Here is a 16,182-nt window from a genome sequence, read left to right as displayed (position 1 = left end):
GGAATCAATTACGGGTCCGTATACCGACGAAATACCATCAGCGTACTAATTGACTAGACATGTACGTCGATGCCGCTTGGGCTCGCTCCACGACGGGTCCGCGGAAAGTGATGGTGCATGGGTCGGCCGGGGTGGGTTGTCGGGCAGTTGAAGATCGGGAGTGTTAATATGCTTGCTCAAAGTCCAGAACTGAATTTGTGTCTGTTTGGTTAAACAGAGACTGCGGGGGAATGGAGCGTACTAACGAAGTGTTAACATATCGACTGAATAACCTCGCGGTTCACATGCGCACCAGGCCACGCACACACGACACGCACGCACGCACCACGCAACGCCGCACGCACGACAGCACACACACACGCACACACACACAGACGCACACACACCACACACACAGCACACACACACCACGCTCGACACACAGCCCACGCACGCAGCACAACGCACGCACACACCGCACACACAGCACGCACACACGAAACGCACACACGAACGCACACACGCACGCACACGCGCGTACACACACCGACGCCAGCTAAGATACCTGCACGCGCCTATAACTGCACGCGCCTATATCTGCACGCGCCTATATCTGCATGCGGATATATCTGCATGCGCGAAGATGAGTAAACGAAGAAGAGAAGGCGAGAACAAATACGAGTCGACGAAATGCGAAACGCGTCCGTTATGATGTTATCTCTCCCTCGCGTGGGGGAAACGCGTATTTATAAACTTTGTGTAAGAGGCCCAGTATCGTCGGCCTGACCAGACCAGTCTGGTCCCTCGGGTCTGCTACGTTGCTGCAGAGCCGACAGACAAGCGTGTCCCCGTGCACAGAACACGCACGCCATAGAAAAGTAATTGATGCATGCTTGAGTGGTGGCCAAGAATGAAAGAAGGTGCAAAAGGTGGACACAGCTTTCAACATACATAATCGAGGATGCGCATGCAGGCAAACTGGTTTGGAAATAGGGTCCTGGGGGTCAGTGGAGAGATCAGTGGCACCCAGCCATGCTGTAGCTACGTACGTATCACAGTAGCTCCGGCGCCTTTAATCGAATATATTCACGGGCCTCGTGAGATTGGCGACAAAAACTGACAACTGCTGAGAAATCAACTACCAAATTTTCCATAAACGCCAACACATCTTATGCCCGGCGCACACGTGAGTTATTTTACTCAAGTAAAATGACGCATGAGTCAAATTACTCAACGAAAATTCGCCGCACACGTGAGTAAAATGACGCATGCGTCAAATTACTCAACGAAAATTCGCCGCACACGTGAGTAAAATGACGCATGCGTTATTTTACTTGAGTAGTAAAAATAACTTACGTGTGCGCCGCGGACTTAACAAGCAAGCACAATCGACAATTAGCAACAAGCAGCATCTTAGCAACACATCTTAGCAACAATCGCGATTGATCAGTTAACTATCTTTTGAAGAAAACCCGCTTTCGTGCGCGATTCAATCGGCCACGGTAGCCGGCATGGAGGCAAATATGCAAGCAGTGTCAATAAGAACACCGATATCAAAATGATAGGCGTCAGCAAAAAAAAAACAAAACAGAATTACACGCATGCATATATATCCAAGGCTGTGAAAGAAGAATTTGCTCATCATCTCACCTATGATATATATCGTATACTTGCCACGAAAATTGAGTAAAATCATTAATGCTAATCTCTTACGATTATGATTTAGGTTACGTAGCAAGAAAACGCATGCCACGCCCGATGGAGGCTGCGCTTTACGCGTCCCGAAAAACAAGTTCCCACACACGTAGGCGGGCTCCTACATAGATTATCTGGGATGAACAGAAGCAAACAGCATTACAAACAATGCCCTAAGCTAAGCTCATTGGCGCCTCCTATAGTTCACATGTTGTGAAAATCCATATTTCAAGTCTCGCTGATAAGAACATCAACTAGACAATCTGGCTTAATTTAGTCACTACTCTTTAGAAAGTCTGACAGCATCACCTGCAATTGGCAGTCTGCTAAAATAGATATATCTACGCTTGTACGGTACCGCTCTTGCTAACGTGACTCCCTCGATACGCAATACGCTCTTCTTAGCGCGTCTGTCTTCGGCTTTAATCTAGAGATTACACGAATAGCCGCGTTCGCTTTTTATTCCGTCACCGGGAAACGACGTAACAAGTATCAGTTCAACAGCTGTACTCTGCACGCTTAGCTACATGTACATCTCCAAACTGTCACACTATCCCTGGAATCAATATTTTAGTTGGCATAGCCTGAATGTGCTGCTAAGACAGTATCTACAGGCGATACAGCCGGTCATTTGCTGAGATAAGCACCATAAGTACGGTATGCAGACACTAAACGGCGGTTTTCAAACGCGACGTCGATTTTAGCGTGGCTAAGAGGTATATTTGAACTATCTTGAAGAGAAATCACTCTTTCCGTCCTGCAAGCCCTCACAGTGTCGAGGACAGGGCGTGGAGAAGCGTGTTTTCTTTCCACCGCGTCGCTGCAGCGCGGTGTCGTTACGCCAGTCGTGTTGAGATGCGGCGAGCTCAGACGCGTTCTAGATTAATCAAGCTCTAAAACAGGACTCGGTTGATCGCCAGTTTTACAGGTCGCCGGTTTCCCACACTCTTTCCTGTCCCACATTATTCACTGCCTGCAGATGTATTAGCGCTTTTGCGAATTTTTACTTGCTCGCCCCCTCAAACCCGACCAACATGAGCATTTAGATTCTCGCTAAATACGCACAATGAACACACGTATGCTAGGAAGAGGGGGTGCGTGTGAGTCCGATTAGCTGCAAACAGATGTTGAAAGGTTTTAGGCGCGTATACGTGTTACAATAATATAAGCGGGTACAATCCATATGCCGGACAAGTATAGTTCCCTGCAAGTTTAAGGGCTATTTTTACATCAGACTGTGTAGACCGTTTGCGAAACTTCACGCACGGTCACGGCAATGAACAGGGTTTTTTAGAACGTTCATCCTCCCCGAGGAAACGCCATGGCCGCGCGCGCGTGTACGAACAAACGACTATTCTACAGCGTATACATGTAATTTAACAAGCATCACTTAATAATTGTTGGTGTATTTTAGTGTTGATTCGTGTGACTTTCAGACACGTAACGAAAAGGAACGAAAACATATTCGTTTAACAATTTACCTTACCATCGCGACTTTTTCAAAACATTACTAATAGGAAAGTTCAAAAGAAGTCGTGAATTCGAGCGCGCAAATTGATCACAGCGCCACATTTCTGATCATTACTAGCTATATAGAAGCCAACAATACGTACTATATGCAATCATTGCACATGACTCATCAAATTCCTTGGTTATGTGGGGAAAACGTATTTTACGGGATAAACTTCAACGCAGATTGCACAAAATACATTTAAAACGGACACAAACACCATTTAAGTGTTAACCATGAAGGTAACCCGAGAGGGCGGGGATGAACGGTGCACTCGGTAATCCGAAAAGCTATGATACGCACATTTTTTTCGCGAACGACAACGACTTTAATGTTCTTTTCAGCGAACACGCGTGCGTAGCCACGCTGAATAGTGACAAAATGCGCATTCGCAGCTATAGAAGCGTCCACCCACCCCACCCCCACCACCACTCAGCTGCGAAAGAAGTTACTTTCGAGAAAAAAATGTGTAGAGGGGAGATTAGGGATGAATTCCTCCAGCCGGGGAGAAACGGGGACGTAGACGGGCGACAAACGCCGCGCACAGACGCCCCAGGTGTACGCAGGTGAGGGACTCCCGGATTATCACTATACTAGCTGACAGAGATGCGCTAACCGTCAGTAGAAACACTGCTCCATACACACTGCCGTCTACAGCAGTGGAATCTCTCTCGCAAGCTCGCTCTATCGCTATTTTGCAGCACCTTCCACGTACAAGATGCGAGCAGTACAACCATAAACGCATACAAAATGCAGCGAGCCGAACGGGCAATTATAGTGTACTAATATTTGCTTTTATATCCTGCCTTCGCAAACCAAATGAACAAATGGCGGTCTCTATCGTCGTTATTCCGTCAATTTTTTTTCCCCTACTGCATTGTGAGGGTATATAACTGGGATAGGTGCCGGATGTTTCGCGGTTTGATTCTTTCCGAGTAATTAGCAGAAATTCCTCGTCGCCTCTAAAAGGCTAATACAGAGGAATGCTTCCTGCAATCCCAGATATTTGTCACGCGCAGCTTGCGTTACCTGCGTAGGTGGTCTATTCTACTCGGCTTCTATACTCTGATATACCGATAGGTCGTGTTACCGTATAGCAGTTCGAACTCCTGTAGGGGTGATACTCCATTAGGAGTGTTCCCAACTTTAATGACATTTATGGTCATAATAACATATATGTATATAATATATTATATATATATATATATATATATATATATGGTCATGGTCATATATTAGTTTGTGGTTTAATGTCATTTAGGTTAAGGTTAGGGTTAGGGTTAGATTCAATCATTAATCATATCAAAGTTGGAACACTCTAATGGAGCGTTAGTCCATGTATGGAATAGCATTACACATACGTTCATGCTAGCATTCTAGCTATAATTGCACCTACGTACCAACCTTACCTAGGACAGTAAGCAACTATAGCGGCTAGGGTACGATTTTGGTTCCTAAAATTAGATGCTGTATACCCTGAATCCGCCATAGCTGCTTGCCAAAACTGTACGGCAAGGGTACACGCAGAATCAGCGACCGTTTTTCTATGGTCTGCTAACTTCAAAGTGCAGAGAAGAATAGTCAGTCTATCTTTGCAACATAGCTTCTTGTTATGACCCCGTCTAAACAAATTTCTCACTTACTAATAAACAACAACCTTGTGTATGATGACCTACAAATTATCTTTTAAACTTTACGTTATTTGTTTGTTGTTTGCAACTTACACCTATATAGCAATACAACGTTTACTGTGACCTTATCACTGTAACCACACCGTTACGACGCCTTTACGAGAGATACCGCCCGACAAGTAAATGATTCACTTCACAAGTATCGGTGCGATAGATACAGGTAACACGGATGGTACAAATAGTGGCGATAGTGGTGATAATGTGGCTGTCATATATAGGGTCATTGAGGCTACTTCTGTTTAAGCAGAAGCGACTTATTTCAGGTCACCAACGATATCAAACACAAACGTCCACACCAGTGTCCCACAGGCTACTCGACCCTATAGTGGCACCTACTCACTGCTGTTCACCGCTGTTCACATTTGTTGCCAAACTAAATCACGGTTCCTTAGATAAATAGATATTACCAGAGCGGCATGGCCATTGAGTGACACAGCAGTGAAGGCGCTGTGTAAGTCTGTCTATGCAGCAGTAGAGGGAATAACAGATATATTATATCAAGAGCTAATAATACATATTAGTAGCTATTAATAATACCAAGAGTAGATAATAACACAATGTGTATTAATATATTAATAACATAATGTGTTATTATCTACTCTTGATAATACCTAATAATAGCTAGTAATACCTATTATTACTATTATATATATGCTCCACCATGTGAAAAGCAATGTAGACAGTTTATATGCTAGTCAGGTTTGGCAGTTTACTTTTAATATATAACACGCACATATTTCACTTGCGGATCATTGGATGTGATAGGCACTTAATGCGGCCACTTATCTCAAATGATAATAGCTCTTCCGCTGGTACACAAGAAATCGCGATGTTGGCCAAAGGCTCACTAATCGCAGATTAGCAAATATGTACTACAGCAAAGTTCATGATCCTGTCATTGCTAAACACGACTGCCACAATTACGTGTTTATCTTGATTTACCGCAACGTGAAAGATTAACAAAGCGGCTGCCACTGAATTTCTCATATGATTCGACTAACGGATCGGCATTGCACCAATACACGGGGTTCTTTTGAAATATGGAGCCGCTATTCAGGCAATTGACAGCTGGATACAGACAGGTGACGTGTCATCACACAGACATATTGCAATTTGCATATTCAGAGTATAAAAATCTGCTTCAATAAACTGTGCAATAGCAGCAACCTGCTTAAAAGGAAAGACGAGTCTGAGACATCCTGTACGTACACTACCCAGATAAGAACCGAATGCTAAGCATTCTGACTACCGCATGTATACAACACCCTGAGCCACAGCTGAACCGGGAGGGGATCAAATCCGCTATGCAATCTTTGACTGGGTTTCGCGTAAGGCACAAACAGCAACAATGAAGGTTGCTATAACTTATAAGGGATTATGAGGACAGATAAGCAGCCGCGTGCGCCTTTAGAAGCAACAGCGAAATCGCGTCGAATCCGTTTGTGATCAACCCAGAAACTCATTATATAGTGGATGAAAATCGACAAAACGAACCCTTGTCAAGTTCTTGCCTCAGTGGCCTCGTTTGCAAACACTTCCTCATTCACAAGAAATCTACAGCAGGGGTCCAACTTTCTGATTCTTTATGTGAATGGGGCCACAGCGGACATAGCATGGGGCTGAGCCTAAGTCACGTGCTTCACACGGAAGGACAGAGACGGCACTTAGCTAATCTGCTAAGGCACATAAAGACGAGCTTTTTTAAATATGAAAGAAACAAGGTCAGAGCTCAGCTAGTATACAGCTAGTTTGCGAGCTGCCTTAATGGCATATGCAGATCACTACAGAACCTCACAGCACGCGTCTACAATTAAGGAGTGGTCAGCGTTAACATTCCTACCTATTCAGATAGTAATTTAGCCAATTCAATTGTTTCTATAGGGGTAAAACCAGTGAAAGGTTCATGTCATTCAATTTATAGTTCAAAATGCTAGAATCACTATTACTGCTATGAACGCTGTTACATGTCGTGTATTAACGTTATCTATAGAACCACTGCATTCACACAGATAAATATTCCTTTTCCAAATATTTATTCGATTATAATTTATATATTAATAAATTTATGTCTAACATCTCTACAATTAAAAATGTAACTACTAAACACACATAACTTGAACGCATGGTGTTGACGTTATCTTACAGTAAAATTACATTCTTTAATTTCTTCTATAAAGCGTACATTAGAGAATGAGATAGGCTGCACGCAGGTGATTATCTAGCATTAGATGCTTGGCAATATACCCCCCCCCCACCCCCACCTGGCTGACATTCCAGCAGAGAAACAGGTTTACTCATCTCTAATGTGTCCAAAACTGCAGCTAGATTGCCCGCTGCCTGAAAGCCTCGGGCCGTGAGGGATGACACATCCCTGTATAATTTCCGGCAGCACGCAAAATCGCTGGGTAGCAAGGCACAGAGCCGGTGTAGTAGGCAAATGTGATGATTGAGTGCTAGCAAACAATAGTAGTACACATAATCGCCTATGCGTGCATATATGGGGAATTAATCAAGACGAATAGCACTGACATGGTCTAGTAACCAAAGTACTACTTGAAAAAACGGATATACACAAATACAGGCTGATGATTAGAGAAACACACAACCAATTAAACTCACTACCTTCTCACTTACAATGTCAGCGCAATCATATATATTTGAATGGCACAATACTGTGCGGCCAATTAAGACAGCATTACGAAACAAGTAAGGCAAACTGGAACAATAATATTATAGCTTAGCCAATGCATACGCCTGACTAGTAACTACTCCCACCTATTTCCTACCTATGTCCTATGTCCTACTCTGGTCTATTTATCCATCTGACACATAAAACTGACAGGTACTAACAGTTCTACAGGGCACACAGCGAGAACGTGTCCTGGTGATCATTAGAATAACGTGACAGGAACAAGACTCAATATACCGGGCACTGAACTACGGAAAATATACCAAACGAGCCACCATGTGGCTCAGTCTGTATACAGAACTGAAGTTGAATAAAACACATGTACATTGTAAACATTAGCAGAACCTTTATACAAAAAGCATCACGTTTAAAAATAATGTTATAGTTACATGAGTGATAAATCTGAAAGTTTTACTCAATTTTACAAAAGTAGATTCAACAGATTTCGTGATTTTTGCATGAAAGCTAATGCCGTTATTGAAAGCTTAATATTACATTTTACATACTAAGTTATCAACACGTTTAATTTAATGGCACAAAAGCATAAATCATGAATTGGAAGTTATTTTTTACACTGACGTGTGCACATGAGACTGTTTGGGCCGCCTTAAAATTCATATAATAACTACCAGCTAGATTCTGGAATACTTAAACTTTGTTTAATAGCTGATAGCCTTCGTTAATAACTGAATAGCCAGCTTGTAAAACATTTGACCTTGAGGAGTTCCCTTACCGAACGCCTATAGATAGTGATTTATTGTTATTTGTTCTGTTGGTGTTGCATGGGCGGCACCATTTCAGCATCTAGAATGAAATACATGGGGGGTGGCCCGGAAATCCACATGGGTAAGAATCAGATGAACGCACATCCGCTTGACTAAGGCAAGTTTGACAAAGGTGCTTTTGGGTGTTTTAATGTTTTAAGTCGGTGGAGGGAGGGAGGGGGGGGGGGAATCCTGTTAAGCCGATAAATACAGGTTACTCGCATAACAATACTACTACTAATAAATTATCATTATTTTAAAGCAACAAATTTACAAAGTTGATAGAATGCTTGATACTACAACACATTCTAGACTTTACTCTACAGTTAGTGATCGATATTTCCAATTTTCCACAACCAATGTAATTAACGAATAAAACGACATCAACTTCAATTAACAAAATAAACACACAGGGCATATTATATTTTACGAGCAGGCAGTGGGATCTATGGGTAACTATGTAATATTGAGGAGTAACACCAGCAGATTAGGCTTAGCAACTACTTGCTGGTATCGGGGCGGTGTCTGCACTGCAGGCAACCCATCAGCAGGTTACACGGGTCGGCGGTGCGAAGAAAGCAAAATCGATTTTGCCATTTTTAGGCAGAGTTTCCGTCAAAAATAAGTAAAATAAATCATGGAATATACACTAATAATCATTTTAACACCGTTACCTTTTCTTTGGCACGGCTGGCTTTCCTTTGTAGAACAGTTTTTCGGGATTTCCCAGGAGTTGAGTGAACATTAGCCTCTTCCATGTTTGTTGACGACGACTTAACTGGTAGCTACCTGATTGGCTAATAAATAATATAATAAAATGTTATACGTTTACATATTAAAGCATTTATCTAAGCACCCTATCACAAATAATTAAAATAGGAAAATTTAATTCACTGTATAGTGTACTAAATTTTGCATATATTCAACGTAAATTGTTATAAACCAATAGACATCAGTTCCGGTTTGTATGTGCGTTCCTGCTAAGCCCGACATATTTGATAAATAGAAAGCATCGACTCATGGTTTTGTGTAATTTTTAGGGCATTACTACTATTGTTAGTGGAAACAATTACTCCTTAATTATATAAATACTAAAGATGGCTAAAGACACTAAAGCCGACGTAGAAATGAAGGACGCAAGTAGCCCTCCTACTGTTACAGAAAAGGAAGGTTCAGAGACCGAGACAAAAAGAGATCCAGATTTGTTGACAGTCGAAGGTAAAATTATCTATTTAACGCGTTAATAAACTGAATACTCTTCATATGTATCTTATAAGCTGACACCATTGTAAATTGTTCCATCGTATTAATCCGTTCTTAGCTTCGTAACTAGAATTTCAGAAATGTTAATGTTGTCTGTTTATATGTACACATTTTAGATATTAAAGAGCACGCAAAAGTGATTGAAAAGGGTGTCAATACAAAAGAGCCCAGGTTTGTTCTTCGTGTCATCCGAGCTCTGCTTCCTACTCGCCGAAGATTAAACCATAATGTTTTGCGACGTGTGATCATAGGATTCTTTCCTCCGACTTCGGAAATGAAGGATATGTTATTGGCTTTCATTGAAGAGGTATTTCACATTTTATGTTAATGATATTTTTTAGGGCTGTCATCGATACCCACCTCATCGATGAATCGCGATGGATTTGCGTCCGTTATCGATATCGAAATAAAACGAAAAATAGCGATCCGATACAGTATATAAAAATAAAGAGTTGGTACATCTTTACGCCAGCGAGCTCACGTCCATTTTACATACGGCCAGGCCTGCACAATACGCTGAAACGTACATGTCTAGACGTATTGTCTGGCTTGCTTGATACAAGCAAGAGCGTATAAAGAAGGAGAGTGTACAACAGTGAAATGCTGAAACCATGTTGCAGTATTAGTCGAATTAATAAACTTTTCCCGTTTTATTTTGACGATTGTTTGCAGTATTATTGATCAGCTGTTCTACCTTGTTAATATAAAACAAACCGCATGTCCCTACGATGCCTCTACGCTGAGATAATGAGCAGGGAAAATCTGGTATTTTTGCCGAAAACCGATTCCAGATCAGTTAGTACTGCGACTGTCTCTCGTATTGTGCACTGTATGTTGCTTCCAGTCGCCGCTGTGTAGCGCTGACTCGATACGTTATTACTACAGCGTTACTACATCCAGCGTAGGCCAGGGCGGGCCATCACCATTGCGATAAATAACAAGACGTTTTCGTGGAGTAATAGCTGCGTAAATGACTGGAAATGCATGAAAAGATAGTAGAAGGAAAATAAATTTTATTGTCAATGAATGACGGAAACACGCGAGGTTTCCTGAAGCTATCGCCAGAACGAGAGACAGTCGCAGTATTGACTGATCTCAAGTCGGTTTTCGGCGAAAATACCAGATTTTCACCGCTCATTATCTCAGCGTAGGGGCATCATAGGGACAAGCGGTTTGTTTTATATTAGCAAGGTAGGACAGCTGATCAATAATACTGCAAAGAATCGTCAAAATAAAATGGGGAAAGTTTATTAATTCGACTAATACTGCAACATGGTTTCAGCATTTCACCGTTGTATGCTCTCCTTCTTTATATGCTCTTGATACAATGTATACCATCACTATCGCTGACCTGCAACCCCCCCCCCCATGACCCAGGAGTGAACACAATGCGCGATATCACAATGTATTTTTTTTCAGCACAACAGTGCTGCGTTTTGCTGTGTCGTGCCGCATGTGTGGAGACATAGCTTTATCATCCGCCACGCTTTATAGTTTATACGCTTATACTATGCCCGCTGTATAATGCTAGTGTGGCGTAGTAACAGCCTTTTCAGTTTGGTTCCTAATGGATACATCATGCTAGCAGCGAGACCGATGAGAATCAGGGTGCCTGAGCCTGTTCAGATCGCGCGCACTCGCTCAGATGCGCTGCCGTATAAAGTTGATAACTCAACAACCACTATCCCTATTTTGACGATTTTGTATATTACTATCGAAGCGGGATACCAAGCTTTGGAAATCTGGCATCCAACACAAAAATCTACTATCCCGCGGATATCGGGGTACCGCTAATTTCGACCCCTGCACAATATCGTTTCCGTCACTACACACGATCTTTTTTATTATATATATATATACATACTTCATACACTAGAAATCTTTTTGAGATTTCATATTCCTGCCTGATTCGTTTTTTCATTCAGGTCCAGGAAAGGAAAGAGAAGTCATGTGTCGGAATATTTTGCTAAAGTTTCTTTTGCTACATCATGTTTTATTACATAGTAAATCGAATCGGATCGAATCAGATCGAAATATCGAAAACAAAAATATCAATAATCGAATCGAAATAATTTCATACCAATGACAGCCGATGGTTTTGTATTTAGACAATTCAGTTTCTTTCTTGTTCTTAATTTATTACTTGTATTTATTATTTCTTTCTTTTGTCTCATGAGTAATATAGCTTGTGTTTGTATAAAATAAGTTGCATGTCTTCAGTTATTTATATGTCTGTAATAATTCTGATCACCCTATATGTATATATCTGTTTCAGCCTATGGAAGCAGATGGTCCTGTGGCACCACTGAGACCCAAGAGTATAAGGTCGCAACCACTACTCCCAGAGGTTGAAGTTTACATACACCTGCTTGTTTTAGTGTATTTGATAGATGGCAAGAAATATGAATTGGTAAGCTAAACACTAGGTACGTGGATTAAATTAGTAATGACAACTGCCTTTGAAAGCTGTTGTGCATTATGGCCTGCAGCTCATTGTCAGAAACAAAATTAATTTTTAAAGTCTTAATATGAACTTTTTCTCTCGTAGACCATTGACAGAAACATCGCAAAGTTATGAGAATGGAAAATCCTTGCAACAATTTTTCTTACTACTGCAAGATCCTAGACGCTCTTGTAACTTTCAAGTTACGATAAAAAGAATTCAGTTAATTAACGAAACTGCAAATATGGTATATGTATGCAGTATAAATTATGTAGTCTGTAATGGTAATGGTACGTACACAAACACAATTTATTTGGCAATCAACAAGAATCATGAGCGATGGTTATGCAGAGCTCAGAATCGTCAAGTGACAGAAATTTAGTGGAAAACTGTTATTCATGAGTAAAACTAGTTAAATTGCTCAACTTGGTGAATTTTACTCTGGTTCTTATTCGTCAGCCTTTGGTTTTGCAGTTGTGGGATTTATTAATTATGGTCCATGATTTGTTGTTTTAGGCTGTAAAGTGCTCAACCTCATTGACAGAGAAGGTTGTATCGTATAACAGAAGGACACTGGATTCACTTGCAGCCAAGTGCTTCTTTTATTACTCCCGTGCACATGAGTTGACTGGGCAGCTCAGTACAATCAGAAGGTAAATACAGTGTAGCCCTGTTATAACGCGATGGTTGTGGTACATAAAATATCATCGCGACAAAAGCGGGGAAGCGCTAAATCGGGGTTATATATATACGTGGTTAAATATGAGTGCAAAAAACGGGGTCCAATGACTCATCGCGTTATATCCGAATTCGTGATAAATCGGGGCGCATAAAATCGAGGTTCCACTGTCATTAAAAAGTACATAACTTGGTTTTATTATATGTGTAGAGAGGGATTAAACACAGTATACTATCTTAACATGCAATATGTTAAACTTGGGTGGCAATGCAAGAATTTTAAAGCATATAATTGTGATTATCGATGTACATAAGTAGTAGAAATATGAATTGCTAAGTTAAAACATTAATAAGGTGGATTAAATTATTAATGGTAATTGCCTTTGAAAGCTATTGTGGATCATGGCCTGAAGCTGATTGTCAAAAACGAAATTAATTTTGATGCAGCACACTTTTCAAAACTGGGTCCTTGTTCATCGCACTGATGTCAGGGGTAGAAATTAACTTTTGTGCAAGGGAGTCCAACGGAGTCCCTGCCCTCAAAAAGAGGGAGTCCGCGGCAAAATGAGGGAGTCCGCAGTCTGAAGTTCAAAACTAAAGATATTAATAATAACGCATGTGATTATTTTGAAGATTCATGCGGTTGCACGTCTGCCAAATTTTCTTTGGACATTTGCTGAAAAAATACGGTAATTCCGCGTGGGAATAATAAGGAGGCCGTGCCCTGGAACGAACTAGTTAGTATAGCAGAATTTTCAGGGAGTCGCACGGACTCCTGCATATGTAAAATCAGGGAGTCCGACAGTAAATCGGGGAGTATTTGACTCCGGACTCGCGTTAACCCTGGGTGTTGTTGTAGTTTCCTGCACGCGCGCTTGCGTACATCGACGCTGCGTCACGATGATGAGGGAGTGTCATGTCTGCTGAACCTGCTGTTGCGTAACTACCTTCACTACAAGCTGTACGATCAAGCCGACAAACTCGTCTCAAAGTCCACGTTTCCCGAGAATGCGAACAACAACGAGTGGGCGAGGTATCTCTACTACTTAGGTGAGCATTCCCGCCCTGGTCATTAGTGTCAAGGAGCTAAATATAACAAGGAGAGGAAGCGACGCCATATCTGGCCCAAATTTGGGTTCGGCAGTAACCCTAGAACAGATTAGTGTTCTATTGTCTCTGTGTTCGGTCGGCACAGCCGTTTCAGCTGATTATGGTCCATAGATGGCGCCCTTGAGGCGAAAAGCACACAGCCAATTCGCTTCCTCTCCTTGTTATATTTAGCTCCTTGATTAGTGTTGGTGGTTGCCTAAAGCACTGCATCCTGATTAGTTTGAGGTGATGCCTACTGTAGAACTTCATTGTTACATTTTCTGTTGGGATAATTTGAGAAACCCCACGCCGTAAACTGAACCCTGTGACATGTACCGAAACGACATCGTTAATGAGATCTGATACGCCACTTGGAACCAGAATTGGAAATTCATTATAGTTCTGCATTTTGCAAACGAGATATGTTTCACTGATATACTGGATGGGTTAAGTTTTATGTCTGGCTAGTAATCTGCTGCTCTTGAGTGAAACGTTGAGTGAAACGTCAGGTGCACCTGCCTAATATGTTAGTAACAAGACAGGGGACTTCTTATCTTATAGAGTATTGAAATTATGACACATTATGGGGTCTGTAAAAATTCGCAACAATCTGTACACTTTATTAGCATTTTGACGAACGAATTCACTAATCATGGTGGATGTTATAGGTCGCATCAAGGCAACACAGCTCGAATACTCAGAAGCACACAAGAATCTTCTACAGGCGGTTAGAAAGGCTCCTACAACAAATGCTGCTGCAGGATTCAAGCAGACGGTGAGTCTAGTATTCTTATGTGAAATCTGGTTTGCTTTGTTTTAAGTATATGTTTGAAATCATTATTTTAAAACTATCATTTATCAAGGCCACTGGAGTATTTTTTATCCGATGCATCACGTTTTAGCCGTTGTGGGTAAGATTTGACATGTGACGTGTTTTATAGGTTCACAAGCTGGCTATCACAGTGGAGCTACTTTTGGGTGACATCCCAGACCGGGCTGTATTCAGAGAGACAATGCTTCGAAAGACTTTGCAGCCATACTTCCAACTCACACAGGGTATGTGTTAAAGCAGATATGTTATTGTGCTGAAGGCAGTTTTTTATCAGTCAGGAAATAAACCTGAATGGTAATCTTCTTGCAAATAAGTACAAATTCTTGAGTATTTGACATATACTTTAGGCAATGTTAGTTTGTGCATTAGTCTAAAAGGAGACTAGTATAGATTGGTAGAACAACAAATGCTGACGAAATGATTCTTTGCTGGTGTCTGCAACACATTTAAAACGGTTACCTGTACCTCGAATACAAATTTCATGTTACATTTATTATATTGGCTGTCTGTATATCTAAATTTAATGAAATGTTTTCGAATGATCACGATACCCATTCGGAGAATAAATTTTCCATGTAGCATCACCAAGTGCTTGCGATTGTTGACTTTTAAAGTTATTTCTACTTGGGATGGAGGGTGAGCAGGAAGGTTAACGTTTTATGCTTTCCTCCAAGCAGCTGACAATAGTTATTCCTACAGGGGATGATCAGGAAGTTTAATTAGTTATGATTTTTTCCCATATAGCTGACAGTGCTTACAGCTAATGAGGATGGATGATGATTGGGAAGTTTAATTCCTTGTGGTTTGTTTCCCAAATAGCTGAAGTACTGACTGCTAACAAGGTTACCAGGACTTGTAATTCCTTGTGATTTTTGATTTTTGATTTGCTATTTTTGATTTTTGATTTTCCAGCTGTGAGAGCGGGCGACCTGTCTCGCTTAAACGAGTTGCTGCTAACAAGGATATCAGGGTGATCAAGAAGATTAATTCCTTGTGATTTGTGATTTGTTATTTGCGATTTTCCAGCTGTGAGAGCGGGCGACCTGTCCCGCTTCAATGAGGTGCTGTGTAACTTCAGCGCGCAGTTCCAGGCGGACGACACGTACACGCTAATCGTGCGTCTGCGTCACAACGTCATCAAGACGGGCGTGCGCATGATCAACGTGTCGTACTCGCGCATATCCCTCGCCGACATTGCCCAAAAGCTGCAGGTGGACAGTCCACAGGACGCAGAGTACATTGTCGCTAAGGTGAGAGAGTACGTTGTCGCTAAGGTGAGAGAGTACATTGTCGCTAAGGTGAGAGAGTACATTGTTGCTAAGGTGAGAGAGTACATTGTCGCTACGGTGAGAGAGTACATTGTCGCTAAGGTGAGAGAGTACGTTGTCGCTAAGGTGAGAGAGTACATTGTTGCTAAGGTGAGAGAGTACATTGTCGCTACGGTGAGAGAGTACATTGTCGCTAAGGTGAGAGAGTACATTGTCGCTAAGGTGAGAGAGTACATTGTCGCTAAGGTGAGAGAGTACATTGTCTATTTTCCATTTTTTCC

At 41.6% G+C, this 16,182-nt stretch overlaps 2 protein-coding genes across 2 annotated transcripts in view; one reads left to right on the top strand and one right to left on the bottom strand.

Moving 5' to 3' along the window:
• The window catches only part of LOC106808061 (bridging integrator 2-like), a gene marked incomplete in the record, with an annotated part of 86,291 nt that extends 77,177 nt beyond the window's left edge, over nucleotides 1-9,114 (bottom strand). Inside the window, 1 exon segment of the mRNA XM_014810619.1 lies at nucleotides 9,003-9,114. Coding sequence (XP_014666105.1) covers nucleotides 9,003-9,086 — 84 coding nt within the window.
• A 190-nt stretch (nucleotides 9,115-9,304) lies between these two features.
• Nucleotides 9,305-15,883, top strand: LOC106808066 (26S proteasome non-ATPase regulatory subunit 3-like; the record flags this gene model as incomplete). Its single annotated transcript, XM_014810623.1, is given in 8 exon segments — nucleotides 9,305-9,546; nucleotides 9,708-9,898; nucleotides 11,867-12,001; nucleotides 12,551-12,687; nucleotides 13,572-13,762; nucleotides 14,470-14,576; nucleotides 14,743-14,857; nucleotides 15,660-15,883. Coding segments are annotated over 8 exon segments (1,221 nt in total), but the record flags the coding sequence as incomplete, so codon positions are not given.
• Nucleotides 15,884-16,182: the final 299 nt, after the last annotated feature.

The sequence above is a fragment of the Priapulus caudatus genome, unplaced genomic scaffold, assembly GCF_000485595.1.
Source record: "Priapulus caudatus unplaced genomic scaffold, Priapulus_caudatus-5.0.1 Scaffold251, whole genome shotgun sequence".
Taxonomy (NCBI): Eukaryota; Metazoa; Priapulida; class Priapulimorpha; order Priapulimorphida; family Priapulidae; genus Priapulus; species Priapulus caudatus.
The sequence above is the reverse complement of the archived record's forward strand: the minus strand, read 5'-3'. Positions and strand labels throughout refer to the sequence as shown.